This window comes from Gracilinanus agilis, chromosome 6 (assembly GCF_016433145.1).
Source record: "Gracilinanus agilis isolate LMUSP501 chromosome 6, AgileGrace, whole genome shotgun sequence".
NCBI lineage: Eukaryota > Metazoa > Chordata > Mammalia > Didelphimorphia > Didelphidae > Gracilinanus > Gracilinanus agilis.
The window spans coordinates 16,165,007-16,180,622 of record NC_058135.1 but is presented as its reverse complement, the minus strand read 5'-3'; the positions used below and the strand labels follow the sequence as shown (position 1 = coordinate 16,180,622).

The 15,616-nt window shown below is 44.2% G+C and overlaps 1 protein-coding gene across 2 annotated transcripts in view; it reads right to left on the bottom strand.

The window, feature by feature from the left end:
• Positions 1-7,082: 7,082 nt before the first annotated feature.
• Positions 7,083-15,616, bottom strand: part of CNOT7 (CCR4-NOT transcription complex subunit 7) — a 32,511-nt gene continuing 23,977 nt past the window's right edge. Inside the window, exons 5-7 of one of the 2 annotated variants that reach the window (XM_044681202.1) lie at positions 15,084-15,228; positions 12,515-12,625; positions 7,083-7,311 (exon numbers count right to left, since the gene is read on the bottom strand). In XM_044681202.1, coding sequence (XP_044537137.1) covers positions 7,180-7,311; positions 12,515-12,625; positions 15,084-15,228 — 388 coding nt within the window. In that variant the 3' untranslated portion in view covers positions 7,083-7,179. Of the gene's footprint in view, positions 7,312-7,485; positions 9,109-12,514; positions 12,626-15,083; positions 15,229-15,616 lie in introns of those variants that run through there. The other variant, XM_044681203.1, reaches the window with a different exon arrangement.

Genomic DNA, 15,616 nt, shown 5'->3' with positions numbered 1-15,616 from the left:
GGTAAGACCAGGAGTAGAAGGGATGGTGATGGCAGGAGAAGCAGGTAGAAGGGCACATCTCACCCACAATCAGGTCACCTGGGGGAGGGGGGGAAAGTCACAGAAGGAATCAAGCCATTCTAGTGAAAAAATAGAAATATCTTGGATATTGGGAACAAATTCCAGAAATCTCCACCAACCTATCGGCTTGCAGTCCTGCCACAGTGCTCCCTTCCTCCCTCTCCCACCTCAGCCTGCCAGAGGCACTGAATTCCAGTCTCTTCACAAAGGAAACCCACAGTGGGGTGACCTGGTGGGAGGAGTAAGAGGAGGTCTTGGTGTAAGAGGAATGTAGTCCGAATCCCTTACGTGAGACTGACATTGAGCGAGCCTGCCTCCTTTCTGTAGGAGCCTCCTCTTGCTCCTCTGGACAATGGAGGGTGTCTCGATCTTGGATCCTAGGATCCCAACTGACTGGCCGTAGCCCCAGATTCAGAGTGTCTTTCCAGAGTGTGCGGCAGAACCAGCCAAAGGTCACTGGGCTAGGAAGCCAAAGTCCTAGGTCCGAGTTCTAGCTCCATAACTCACTGGGTAGACATTTAAAATGCAGTACTTGGTTAATTCGTCCACACTGAGCCTCAGTTTCCTCCTCTGTGATATGGGGTCATAGTGCCCCGAGTCAGCAGCCATCAAGCCAAGCCCAGATGCAGAACTCCACTGGATTGTTCACTCAGCGCTTCCTTGGAGGCCTCCCCTGATGGGGACGGCAGGATGAAGCTGTGCCCTTCAGAGGCAGGCCACTTCAGTTTTGAAGAGCTCCTTGTTGGGAAATGTATCTTGGCATCAAATTGAACTGCCTTAAACCTACACGTCTTACTGTGACTTGTTTGTAATAAAGAAAATCGCCACGATGGTTCCACGTTGCGACCTAAGCGGCAAAGCGCCAGACCCTTTCGCAAACTCCAAAGCAGATGCAGCTCTATTCTTAATACCAGTAGCCCATTTTTAGAGCCGCCCCACCTCCCCGTAATTTGGGGGGAAAGACTGGAGCGAGCCATTGGTTCAGATCTTACAAAGACCCCAGCTAGCATGCCGTGACTAGAGCCTGGGTCTTGTCTCTGTCCAGGGGTGCACTATGGGTTTGCATTGGGTTTTAACCTCAGCAGTTTGGTTGTGTAACTTGTCTGGGTGAGCTTGTGGGGATACTCGGGGAAAACAGCGCCGTCCCCTCCCTGCTCCCTGCCTGGAAAGCTTTAGTTAGGAAGGCACGGGAGACCGAAATTCACTGGCGATGTAGGCGCCATATGTGAAGGGAAACCTTGGTGGTTGATGTAGGCAGTTCTCCCTGGGTTCCCCCTCCCTCTTTAAAGGCTGATTTACAAGCAGAGGGGCCATCGCTGAAGGAGTGGATTAAGGAAAACCCTTTCTGCCGGCTGGTTTCCAAGGAGTCTCCTGGGAGACAGAAATGGAGCTGAAGTCTTTCCACAGCTGGGCTCAAAGCATCTGAGGCCCAAGGGGAGAACCAGAACCACTTCTTAAACCAAATTCCCCAGAAATGTGAGTGAAAGCCTAAGAGAAGATGGGGCCAGTAAGATGCCAAGGAAGAGTGCTAGATGGTGCATGGCAGCTCATCCTCTCAGATGCACTTTGGCAGCATCTGCATTGTCTGCCAGCATTGGCTTTGCCCAAGGTCAGGAGAAAGGGGTGGAGAATTGCAGAGGCTTCAGCCAACCTCACCAGGCAGGCACCCAAGGCTTTGATCTAGTCCGGGTCCTGAAAGTAGCACTTGATAGCATTGTGGCATCTGTGAGGTGGGAGGGGATCCCTATAGAATCATTGCTCTTCATTGGCCTGCCACTGGAAAGACTTAAAGAACGTGGAGAGAGCCAGGCATCTTCGTGGCACGGGACAAAAGGACACCTCTACAGAGTCTCTACTGCTGCACTGGGGGATGGTGGTTCCACAAAGCTTCATAGATGCCTTCATCCCAGGATCCAACAACAACAGAGAATGAGGGGGAAAATGCAAAGCAACCAGATAATCTCTGGTTTAAGAGGGAAGACGTGCTCATTTCACGAAGTCATCTTGGTGCATTTTGATACTATAACATTTTTGAGGGGACCAGTAAATGGAAAGCAAATTTCCCGTGTCTCAGACACATCTTGGAGGAAATCTGTGAAGGAGAAACTCTAAGGCAGGAATTATGAAGCTGTGCAAAGCACTTTGAATACATTCCCATCTGATCTCTGTGATGACTTTGGGGAAAGAACCAGGGTGCCAGGGTTCAAATCTTGTGTCTGCCACTTATATGAACAAGTTGCTTCGTCACTGGTTTCTTGGAAGTTGGGCTAGATGACACTAAAAATCTCTTCCGGGGCTGAGTCTATGAAACAGTAGAGGTGTAAAGGACCTCAGTTCATCTAATCCAACAGACCTCAAGGAGTGGTCATCCAGTCACAAGGCTAGGATCTTTCTCAGGACAGACTCACCTGGTGCAATGTCATTAGTTGGCTGGTCAAAAATGAGTCACCAAGAAACTTTTCAAAGGCCATGTTTTCTGTACTATTTTAAATGGAAAATATTGAAAGAGCATTAGGTGGTTCAGAGGATAGAGCACAAGGCCTGGAGTGGGAGAACTTGGATTCGAATCTGTTCTTAGATATTTCCTAGTTGTGTTACCCTGGAAAAGTCACTTACCCCTCATTTCCTAGCCCTTGTCCTTCTGTTTTAGAATTGTCACTAAACAGAAAGTAAAGGTTTAAAACAGAAAAAAAGAAAAGGCACTGACCTGAATTTGATTTCCAATTCTGCCGCTTACACTTGTCCGACCTTGGGTTGGTTCCTCCTTTCTTGGGTTCTGGCCCCCTTATCACATCAGCACATTATGCTCAGCGGAGCCTTGGCCTTGGACACTCCTACCATTTGTTGCCTGCCTTTACTCTGATAAACCAGCTGCTGAATGAGGGTGGAGAAACTCACACAACTGTTCTGACGGTGTGCTCTACAAATTTATGTTTAGCTTACCTCCACTGGACCCCCACGTGCTTCAAGGCAATCCTACTCTACCTCCCTCAGCAGCAATGTGTCCCATTCTCCACTGAGGTTTTTCCAGACCTTCCTGTCCCTCCTTAAACTTCCCATGACTTCCCTTCCCCTCACCCTTTCAACTGAGACCTTCATCCATGAGGGCATTCACCATGAATTCTCTGTTCCTCCCTTTCCCCTCAACTCCCATCATTCAGAGGTGCCTTCTGCTACTCTCTCCTTTTTCAATTATCTCCCATAATGAAGTGGCCCTTCTCTCAGCCAATACAAACCCTTGGGTTGGTGATGTAGAACTGAGTGTGAGCAACGTAATCGAGTCCTGTTCCCAGTGCCAGTAAAGGGTTCTCTATAATCTCCTTCTGACCAGTTGCCCAATACCCTTACTGTCTGTGGGCTGAGTGCTCCAGAAGCTGCTCCCACTGTTTCAGTGAGCCCCAAAGCCTGCTGCTGGCTTGCTGGGCGTGGCCTATGCTCTACTCTCACTCCAGTGAGACAGACCTTTCTTGCTGACCTTCTAAGTTGCCTTGAGTTCTAAAATTGCTTTACCCCTTCCTTTTATTGATCCTCCTACTTCAGATTTTGTTTCGAGGCATTGATACTGTTTGGAGAGGAATTTAGAACTCAGGAGAGTCCCTGCCTTTATTTCACCACCTTGGCTCCACCCCACATCATAGGCATTTAAAAATGTTTATTGCCCGACTTCTGGGTTTTTCTGCTCCTCTGAAAATTAGGGAGGCGGTCTTGATATAGTCCAAGGTCTTTCCAAATTCTAGATTTATCTAGAGTTTATTTCAAATCCCAGGGCTTAGCACAATGTCCTATGAAAGGAAATTAATAAACATTTATTGGATTAGATTTTTTCATTAAACAGGAGTGAACAAAGTAAGTCTATGTTTCTGTTTGTATGACTTAGTGATTATTAGATTGTTGGTGAAAAAAAAGACTTTCAGTTGAATGGTGAGGTCAAAAGCTAGTCTGAAAATACTTGGAAGAGTAGACACTTCTGAGTTTGGCTTTTGAGGGGAATAATGGCTTAAAGGTATATTAATAACTATTTTTTTCATTATCTGGAAGGTCTGAAAATTTTTGTAAACAAAGGAATTTTGCGACAAAGGATTTGGTAGATTTGGAAGGATTAATCAGAAAATTAAGAAATGGGAAAGGGTGGAATCAAGGGCACACTGCCTGGTTGACCTGGCAAGAAGGTCCATCTCATTCTCAGAGACTGTAGAAGAAAATGAGCAATGATGTTGAAAAGTTCTTAGTTGTGAAAAGGAGGGAACGCACCATGAAAGTCCTTGCTTAAGTTTCCAGGGGTGGGCAGAGGGGGCTGGGAGGAGCAGCAAGGGACTGAAGTGTTGGGGTTCCCCCCCCCCAAAGCTTATTACAACTTATTGGTAAATTCAGATTGAGTCTAGGAAAAGCTTTCCCAGAAAAATCTTGAGGTAAGGAAGGCTGGTCTCACTCTGCACTCAATGACAAGGTTTGTCCTTAGCAAGAGTTCTGCTAACCACAAGACACAAGGAGCTAACCAGTCTGAATTTTTTCTATTGACTTCTGTGCCACAAATTACAGTTGAACATTGTTCTAGAATGATGGTGTGAGAAAAAGAAAACCATTTCTTCGCCAGAAAACACATGTAACATTAACATCTTCAATGTGTCCATGATCCCAGTGGCACAGATGCACTCACATCCATTCTCTAAGGGGAAGTGGGGTGGAGGGGATGGAGGAAACAGGAGAAAAAGGATCTAGCACCCTACCAGTGCTGGAGGTCCTCTGATCTTAATTGGGCAACAGCTGAGCTATCAGTTCTCTCTCCAGCTTTTACTACTTGACTGGCCAGGTCCTTTCCAAATCACATCATCTACTAGGAAGTATCTTTGATGCACCTCTCTTGTGCTGGAAGGAATTGGTTATAGTCTCTTTATATCAACCACATTATCTCCATTATCCACTGGATTGCCTGCCATTTCGATTCTTCTGAGATTATGGTGTTTCATGACATTGTTTGTTTAATCCTGGGAAAATCTTGGTATTAAAAAGAGGAGCCTTTGCTTCTGTTAAGGAAGCAGCCTGGGATCAAAGGGGCTGCAGTTTCCCAAATATAATCTAGCCCATTTCTTTTCTTCCTCTGGCTCATTTTGGGTAGTTTTTTGCAGTAACTGATTAAGATAAATACATAGATGGATCAGCTCAATAATTTACCCACTCAACTACGTATCATATTGTCTGGATGACGGGCAATCTTTGTCCATTTGCCTTTCTTTGTGGGAAAAGTATACCGTTGAGTGGTTATGGATTTACCTTAAACTTCTGTGGCATTTAAAGATGTAGGGCAGTTAACAAACAATGTCATCTGCATGCAAGAGAACCTCATTATCTGTATGGAATGTCTGTTATTTTTGGACTAAACACCGGGCATATTCTATGACAGCATCTTTATCTCTTTTGTGAGCTTGTCTGCCAAAATTTAAAAATTGTAAGATTAAGCTTTTATTATTATTGTCTATGGAGGAACCTGGGGCAATCAATATATTTTCAGACTCCTTGTTGAAGTGCCTTTAAGCCAGCATGATGTACTACTGAATCCACTTAAAAAACACACACACACAAAAGTTAAGAACTTGTATTCTCTGTATCTCGGTCAATTGTGTAATGAGGATGTTTGTGTATATTGTTTGAGATAGTCTCATTATTTCCTTCTCAGTTTTATCAATATGCCTTCATGTTGGAATATAATTGACTTACAGTTGAGAAAGCAGGAATAGTTTGAGTATCACCTTTCCTTAATGGTGCCAACCATGGTTTTGTATTTGTTTGGTACAATTTCTTTTAATGGATCGCTAAATGCATTGATTTCCTCTTCCATATAAAATTGTGCTTATACTTCAGTTGCTAGTCCTGCTTTATCTGCTATCCAGCTCTACTTCAACATTTGGTCAGTTGGGGCCTGAAACTCGTGTGACCAGTGAAGAAGTTACAGAAGTGTTGGCTGACCTATTCCAAGTAGGGGCCATTCCTTGTCTTTCCTGCTTAATATTTTAGTCTCTTCAGATGATCTTGCTGTTAACCTATTGCATCTCATTTGGGGATGGAATACTCATCATTACTGTTGGCCATGCACTGTAAGCTTTGGCAAGGGAATTCATCATACAAACTGTCAGTCCTGGCATGGAAATCAAGTTTGCTGAAGGGAAGGATTTGGCTATTTTCCTTCACTGTTATTTCACATTGCTGGCAGCTTCTTAAATCCCCTCTTTGTCCTTCCAATAGGGAGCTTAGGCAGGACATCGGTGACTTTCTTAATAGAGAATGAACTAGTCACATAAGCCACCCCATCTGTAATGCATTTGAAGAAACAATTATAAAGGCCATAATAATATGAGACTCCAATGTCTCAATGCCTCCCACTGGAGGCTAAGTTCTTAACTCAAATTCATTTACTCAGTCTCTCTACAACTCTTCTCCCCATTCTGTTCTAAGACATCCACTCAGGAGATAGCAAGATCATCAGAATCCCAGCTTCTCCTGCCAGAGGAGCACCATAATAAGAATGTGTCTTAGGGACACGGGACTGACACTCTAACACATGGACATTTGAATCTGTCCACAAACACAAAGGTCAGTTCTCCTGCCAAATGCGGAGAATGCCTCATGGTTTAACCTCAAGGGTTTGTTAGAACAATTTGACAATGGGAGAGCAGTGCTCTTCTGGCTCCTGGCCCTGTCCACCTATACAAAGGGCAAGACGTTTTCAAGGCTGAATGAAATGAACACTGATTTGTGGGTTAGAAGCTGTGAGCTCTAATATTCACTATCTAGTCCTTGGTTACATTTGCAAGAGGCCTCATCACCTCTCCTGATTTCACAGTGGAGAAAATGATTAGGTTTCATGTCATGTCAAGACTTTAGGGAAAAAAAAATATTTCTCAGAAAAAGTGCAAACGTAAATTCCTATCAAAATAGGTTATATTTAGCTATGAAATCTGCATCTACTAAGAGAATCGATCTGCCTTTCTTAAAAATAGATGTAACGAAAAGCCATAGTCAAAATGGAAAGATAAAAATGTATATTTAGACGTACATGCATATATCTAAAATTCTTCAGCCTCGGTGTAATAAATGCCTTTTGGTCACAGCATTGCCAAGCATTTAGAACCATCTGGTGACTGGCAATGCAGTGTACAGTACAGTCAGAGCATGGGTACTCCAGGATCTTCCAACAGCACCCTTGGCGACTTTGGGCCAACTCTCCTTTCTTTGGGTCTCGGGCCTCCCTCTCATCTAAAAAAAGGAGAGGTGCATTGACTTGGAGGGTTGACTGCTAACATACAGAAGGAGGAAGGCTATGGAGAACTTTTTTCACTGGAGGAGTGGAAGTGTGTGGCTAAGGTTTGCAATAGTCCCCCCCCCCCCCCCCCATGAAGGCATTTGTAAAGATGACCACCAGTCAAGTGATAGATGTAAGAAAACATTTTTGAAGCCTTTATTTACAAAAGCTTTAAAAAGAAATAATACCTTCTGTTTTGCAAGTAACTTTTCTGAAGGACCACCCAGTTACAGCATCGTAACTCAACAAGAAAAGAATGTTAAAGTACGAGGGAACAAGCCAACCTGGCAAACAGCTAATACGACTCGAGTTAAGTGCAGGTAACACACACACACACACACCATGACTTGCCGTCGATCGTCATTTCTGAGTAGCCTTTAAGTTACCCATTACCAAAGTATTCCTTCCTTCACATGCTCTGGCCTGCTCACATGCTCCTGTCTACATGGCTAAGAAAGTATTTCACAGTTATTCTGTCAATATATAGAAAATATATTGCAAAGATATACACACAAAATAAACAAGCATTACACTCCTCAGGTGACTTTATTCACGCTAACTTGTCTTGTCGTTTTGTTGTTTTACAACAAATCTCTTAATCATTTTCGTCTTTGTAGCAACTACAAAAGCATAATCTCGTCTCTTCTAATTTAATTTGGTATAAGACATACCTAAGGTGACTTGCTCTCTTTGGACTTACTGACTTGTGGAGTCGCCAAAACAAGGGCTCGGTAAATATGACTCTATCACAGGGGAGGGGTGAGGGACAGCTGGGGGGCTGGGAGGGAGCGAGCGAGGAAGCGGACCAAGGCAGAGGCGCAGCCGCGCCACGGGGGTGCTGGCAGCTCTGGCACACAGGTGGAAAGCCGCCACAAAGCACTTCTTCAGTCCCAAAGCCCATTCAGAGACCGATCCGAAACCCACCAGACCCGGTGAGCAGGGTTCATGAAGCCCCAGGGACAGACAGCGAGCGGGGCTTGACTCTTCAGGAGCCCCTCTTCCCTTGTGGGAGAACTTTGCCGAGTCAACATTTTGCAGCACAGTAAATTGACTCTGTTCCGTGGGTCCAAAACAAGAGAGTGCTGTGTAAAACTGGCAAATGATCAACTTTCAGGCTAACAGCAAGGAAAACCCAAACTTCTGCTAAAACGGTGGATCTGAGTCACTCTCTAAAGTGCAAAATTGATGGTCCACAATCTCAAATAGCTAAAACTCTTGCATACTGGAAGGGACAGACATGAAACAGGGCAATAAGTTACAGTCAGTGCTTGGTAATCTGGGAATGGGGGAAGAGGTGTGGGGTACAAACTAAGACCAACTAGATATGTTTACCAAAAGATTGAGTATGATACGGATGTTCCCCTTGGCCACACATGCTTGCTAACAGATGGATTAATTACACAGCCAAATTTAACCTGAAGACTCTTCTACTTATCAGGATCTGTGGAAGGAATGGTCATAATTAGTACTGAAAGACAAAAGAGAAAACGGTTTGAGAAGGCAGGGTAAAAAAAGAAAAAGCCTTATTGTCTACTGTCCAAGGGATTTAACTGGAGATAAAACCTATATACAAGCACATGTGTAGCTCCAAACACCAAGGCCTCTTGTCCATCCATTTCATGTCATGACTGCTTGCTGGCCTCCTCTTCATAAGCATTCCCCGTACCATTCTGCACATAGGAGGAGCCCGAACCAAGGCCGTACAGGTGCCCACAATACTTGGCATCGTCGATATGATCTTCAAAGAACATCTGAAGGGGAATTGTGAAGAAAAGGATAGCTTAACCCAAACTTCCTCCCAGCAGCCCATTTCGGCACGTTTATCCACTACTCACAGTCCGGGCCAGCTACACAGGAGGCTACCATCTGAGGAGCGCAACCCAGCCCCAGTCTGTGAGTGAAAAATACATTAGGTCCATGCAAGCAGACAATGGTGCCCTCAAGAACTTGGAGGTGCCAGGAAGCAAGTGAGCTGACTCCTGCCCAGCAGCAAGCTTGGGCTGCAGAAAAGCTGAAGTGTGGCGCAAGGAGGACAGATTTTTGACAGGGTTAGGTAATGCTGCCAAAAGCACTAGGAATTAATTGCAGAGCTGGCTGGGAAATCTAATGCCAAATTTGTAGGCAGCTACAAAGGAATTTGCAAGGCTGAGTTATACCCTTCATTAGTCCCAAGAAAGGCCCACATTTTTCCCAAGTGGGCCTGCAGAAATATTGAGAAGAACCTAGACTGTGTTAAGTTCAAAAATAGATAACTTTCTCTCTCTGCCCCCTTCACAGAGATCTCATTAAAGGGGGTTGGTCCATATTCTATCCAATTCAGTCATTTGTTCAGTATCACTCATTGACTGATTCTTGGCAAGAAAATCCATCACATTTGTGTGAGGTTTCCCATTCTTTGGTGAGCTAAAGAAATTTAAAGCAGCCCAAATTAGTGTCAGAGAATCACCATTTAAAAAAATTACAAAAATGAAACATGAAGCAACACTGAAGAACATGGTGATTATGCAAACCTAGTGGGGCATTTTCAGTCAGAGGCAGTGTGGGGAAATAGAAAGAGCAATAGACCCAATGCTATTAGCCAGATACAGTAAGGAAGTTCTGTACCCCAAAATGGGCCGCAGTTTCCTCTTCTGTAAAGCAAGGCAAAAAATATTTATAATATCTACTTCTCAGGATCAAATAACAGGTCACAATATCAGAATGCCTTAAAGTTTACAAAGGCCTTATCTACACTCTCCTGTGAGGGTCAGATACTTATAGCCCAGATCTACAAAAGAAGACATTCAACTTAAGGGGTTAAAAGACTTGTCTATGACTGTACATGCCAGAGCAGAATTTGAATCCTATTCTGACTGCAGTGTACATTCCATTGGAAATCCTACATAAAATAAGGAATCAGAATCATTATCATTTGACATTCTTCACTTAATCCTGAAATAGACAAAAATTTCCAGATACAGATGGTTTCCTGAAAATTTAAAAGTTAAAATTAAATCAGAATAAAACTAGGGCAGGCAGTTTCTTAGGGGAATCCTCTGGCTAATCTCTGTGAGAGACAGAACAACATCAATTGACTCAGTGAGAACTTGAGGGCTCCGGGGTTTCATCATTTCCCAGTGTGAATGATCCTTGGACTAGCACGAATACACTCTTCCTTCCAAAGCTTTGTAAACAGTTCAAGACTGTCTTTTTACAAAGCCAAATTTGTGTCTATTTAGGCTTGGATTTCTATGCATATCCACATCTCTTGCCAAAGACTCTTACCTGTCTTCTGAATGTTAAGAACATTAATGTACTGCAATTTCTTTTTGTGGTCCTTTTAAATGAGCTATGGTTAGGACACGGGTCAAGAGAGAATGCCCAAGTCTGAGCTCTCATTTGGCTAGTTGGTCACTATGATCTGATCCTATTTTGCTTCCCCACCCCCCTCCTTTTTTCCTCCCTCATATACTGCTGAAAACAGCAAGGAGTTAAGAAGCCTTGCTAATGGGCTCTCCCTGCAGCAAGGCAATCCCTCTAGCCCATTCTAATTAATTCTCTTTTCATTCAACCCAGAATTTTCTTTTCTCAAGTCTTCCAGCCCCTGCTCTTTCCATTGGCACGAAAGCCTGGTCCCCTAACATCTTATCTGATGACTTCCTTCTTTCCAAGAGTAAGAACCCTTCTCTGCCCAAAGACCCCCCCCCCCTCTAGAGGGGTCATTCCCTTTTATCTTTTTCTCTTGCAGATAATGCCCTCTACTATTGCTCTCCAACCTCTAATTTTAATCCAAATATTTAGTACATACCGAAACCCTTCTTTTACCCTTCACTGCTGACTACAAAAATTATTTCCATCACCTTAAACAGCTCCACTAGAGCTTCCCATCCTGCTAATTCTTTCCTTTCTTCTCACTCTCTTTTAAAACATTCCAATCTGGCTCCTAACTTCAGTTTCCTTTTACTGTTTTCTAATGGCATCAGGTTTCATCACTCTACTGAAGCTGCTCTCTCCAAAGTTAGTAATGATCTCTTACTTAATTCTCCAATTCAATGGCCTTTTCTCAGTCCTAAAGCAGAACCGTGATGCTGTTGCACCCTACTGAATTATCTGATCTTATTTAAGAATAACAATAATTAAATATATAAATAAATCTTACTAAGCAGACCCCTCCCTACCATTTCTATCTTCTTCCATGATTCCCCTCCACCCACTCTTCAGCAGTGTCCCTCAACTCCATGCCTTTGTAAAGGTAATCCTTGTTACCCAGAATGCCCCCCCCATACTTCCCAGAATCCCTGGCCACTTTTCAAGACTCAGCTTGAAGATGCCTTTCCAGGTTCTGCCTGCTGCCAATGACTCCTCTTTGAAGGTTACCTTCCATTGCGTTATTGGAAATTTGGGAGTCCTTGAACTACACTTCCCATGAGCCCACTGGCTTTCTGTCATTACGTGATGACGTAGACAGGAGGATAGAATTGAGTGGCTGGACATGCACTTCTCCTTTGCTCGCTTGGCTTCCAATCTACCATGAGAGGAGGAGGTCTTTTTAAACTGACTTAACTAGCATGGCATGTGGCTTCATTTTCAATTGGCTACTAATAAATCTATAAAAACCATAATATTTTTAAAGCTATCTTTTTATATTAATTTTATTTCTTACAATTGACTGTAACTATATCTTAGATGTGTACTCTTATTTATACACATTTTATCTTTTTTCATTATGTAAGCCCCTGAAGGCAGGAAGTGCTCCCCTCCCCCTCTCTGGGCCGTCTTTCTCATTTACCAAAGGCAAACATTAGACTAGGTGTCATGCTGCTCTTTGTCCTGTGCCCACTTAACATTGATGGTGAACCTTTTAAAGACTGAAGAATGCCCAGACTGCAACCCTTAGCAATGCATGCAACTCCTGCCCTCCCCCCCCTTACCCCAGACAGGGGAGGGAGGAAGCACTCTGACTGGGCTGCTGGGTAGAGGCAGGTCATGTGAGAATCAGGTGAGGTGAGGAGGGGAGCAGTCCCCTCCAGCACACGTGCCATAGGTTCACCAACAGGGACCTAGGGCAAAGCATCTGCTCCCCACAGGAAACATTTGCCAGGGAAAAAAGAAATTTGAGATGCCCAACAAACCCAAATGAAAAAAAAAAAAAAAAAAAAAGCAGGGAGTTCTTCATACTTCTCTCATTTTGAAAAAGGCCATTCCTGTCAGTAAGGAATCAGATCCTGCCTGGTGCTGTGGGCCTATCCGCTCCAACTCAAGTTGCTCAGCCACTTCCTGCAGTCCACCCTACAAGAAACAGAATGACTGCTGTCAGCAAAGGAGGCACATTCGCCACCAGCTTCCTGATACAGAGACCCACTCAATGAAGGCGGCAGGTGAAAAACAGGAGAGGGGGTAGCTGATTTCCTGAGTGCATGATCCAAGGAGAATGACTTACCTGCATGTTTACAAAGTATTTGAGAGTGATAAAGACAAAGGGCACTTGCATTGTGACTGACCTTCCCCCAGCACTTGAGGCAGGAGAGCTGTATTGCCTGAAAGACTTAGAACTCTGATTAACACAATGACCCGAAATAATCCCAAAGAATTTGCTGCCCACTTCCCAGAAAGAGAGGCAAGGGGCTTACTGCAGACTGGGACCAATGTAGGAGTTTGTTTTAATGTTTCTAAGGGATTTTTCTTACTTCCTCAGTGGGAGGGAAGGGAAAAGAAAGGGAGAGAATTCAGATCTGAACACAAAATTGAGAGTAGAAAAATGAGTTACTGTGACTCATCTGCAATGTGGCCCAATGGCAATGCCCTTTTCCACAGCAGGATGGATTAATGTTTAAGAACACTAGAGTTGGTGTAAGACTGCTAGGATTCAAATCCTAACTCTCCCATTCACTAGCTGTGTGACACCAAGGACACCACGATCTACCTGTGGACCTGTTTTCTCATCTGTAAAATGACAGGCTGGTACCAGATAACCTTCCTAAGGTCATATATAGCTCTTAATGGTATAAAGTAAGGCTGGAACATGAATCAGAGTGGGAAGAGACTTATTAGCAGGACTAATGAAAGCTTACATTACCCTCCTGGGTCATCTATGACACAAGGAAGCACCAGAAAAGAGAAATGAACCTGTTGGTAGCCATTTCTGTCTTTCTTGGACTCAAATACAGCTTCCTGTTAGACAAAACAGATATACATTCAAGGCTACTTAAGAGATGCCACAAAATACTCTTGAGAAATTGTGAGTGACCCTTGGAGGCAGCAGGTTTTGTTAAAGAAAATATTATAGAATATGTGAGAGTGAATGTGGGGGCTATAATAGATGTCTCAGAAGTTCTTAAGATCTTGGCCCTGCCTGTCCAAATCCCAAAGTTTTCCTGGTCCAGTCCTGCTGAGAATGAAAACAGTCACACAAAACTATACCTTCTGGGCCTTGACTTGCACAGCAAACAGAAACTCCTTCCCTCTGACATTTAAAACCTATAGTAGGAACAACTAGATAGCACAGTGAATAAGGTACCAGGCCTGGGGTTGGGAGGACCTGAGTTCAAATATGGCCTCAGATATGTCCCAGCTATGGGCAAGTCACTTAATCCTTTTTGCCAAGCCTTTGCTTGCCGTTCTGTCTTCGAGTTGTTATTAATACAGAAAGTAAGGGTCTAACAACAACAACAAAACCCTACAGTAGCTGCTCCATCCTTTCTTTTTCTTTAACCTCCCCCTTTCTCAGAGGAGGACTGGGCCTCTGAATTCAGGGAGAACACTTTTCAGGGAGAACACTGAGTTCCATGGGTTTTGCATGTAGTATCGCATTTTAAATGTTTCTTTCATTCACCTGCCACCAACTCTTCTCTCCCTCATACTTCCAAAGTGTACCTCCTTCCCTCACCTCACTCCCACCCCCTTTTTTCATTCCAGTCTCTAGGGAAGAAATGGCCCTGCAAATGAGCAAATGTTTGCAAAGCACTAAGGAGTACAGTGCCTGGAACATGGTAAAGACCAAGTAAATCCTTCCTTCTTTCGTCTTTGTCAAGGCCAACCCCTCAACATATACCATATTTTCTGTCTCATCTTCAATTTCCCCTTCCTTGCCATTTACAAACATGCACCTCAGTTTGCCTCTGCTATCCCCTTCTCTACCATGCATAGCTGCAGGTTTATTGGGAGCCCTCAGGAGCCACTGTCCTCACACCCTCTCTCTCCTGCCATCCTTTCTGAACCCCTCAGACTCTGGTTTCCGAACACACCACATTGACACTGTCCTCTCAAAGGCTGTCAACAATCATGGGTTTACTGAATCCAACATCCTTCTTGCCTGCTTTGGACACTGAAAATTTTCTTCTTCTCTCATGACATTTAACCTCTCTTGCATCTCCTCTTCACCTTGCAGGTCCTAACTCTGTCTCTCACCTTCCTTGGTGATCCCTTTGGTTCCCCTGGGTTCAATCACCACCCCAACACAAAGAACCACTAACTCCTTATTTCCTTCCCAGACTGTTCTCAAACTCCAAGCCCCTGCCATCACCTTCCAGTTGAATCTTTCCTAGACCTGCCACTCTCTGGGTAGCCCTCCACATTCCTGGGCTGAACTCCCAGCACAAGTGCACATAGGCATGAGCACCTCCTGGTAGTTTGGGGTCTTCCTCAAAGAGCATGCTGGGATTCCCCACTGGCCAAAACCCAGCAAACTGAGCTGAGTGGCCAAGTGCAGACTTTGAGCATCACGCTGTCCCTGCCATTAGGAGCTCACCTTGAGGTTCTTGCAGCTCTTCATGAGGTACTTGACATCATAGATGACTGGGAAGAACAATCGCAGGATCTCAAAGAAGTCCAGCTCTTCTTCAGGTAGGTTAGAGTTGGTCAGGATTTTGATCAAATAGCCAAAGTCATAGCCACTGCAAGAAGGCCCAACACAATAGATGGAAAAGATGCATCCAAAGAATAAATAGTAAAGCTCCTGTAAGTCTACCTCCCACTCATAGACTCTTGTGATTTGATATCCACACTCGCCCCACCTCTACAACTTCAGGATTTACTGACCAGTCTAGGGGTGAGCACTTCTGACCTCATCTAGGCTAGTGGTCAGGTCAGTTGGGTAGGGCTGTCCTTAGCTGGCAGCTCCCTGCTGGGGCTTTTGAACACATGCCATGGTAAGGCACTGTGTGAGAGCTCAGAAAAGAAATGTGTTAAATGGTTTTAAGTGAAAAACTCTAGAATTGAAATCCTCCTGTAAGAAGGTTCCCATTTTTGGCAAGGTTTGTTGTACTGGGTGTCACTGGGAAT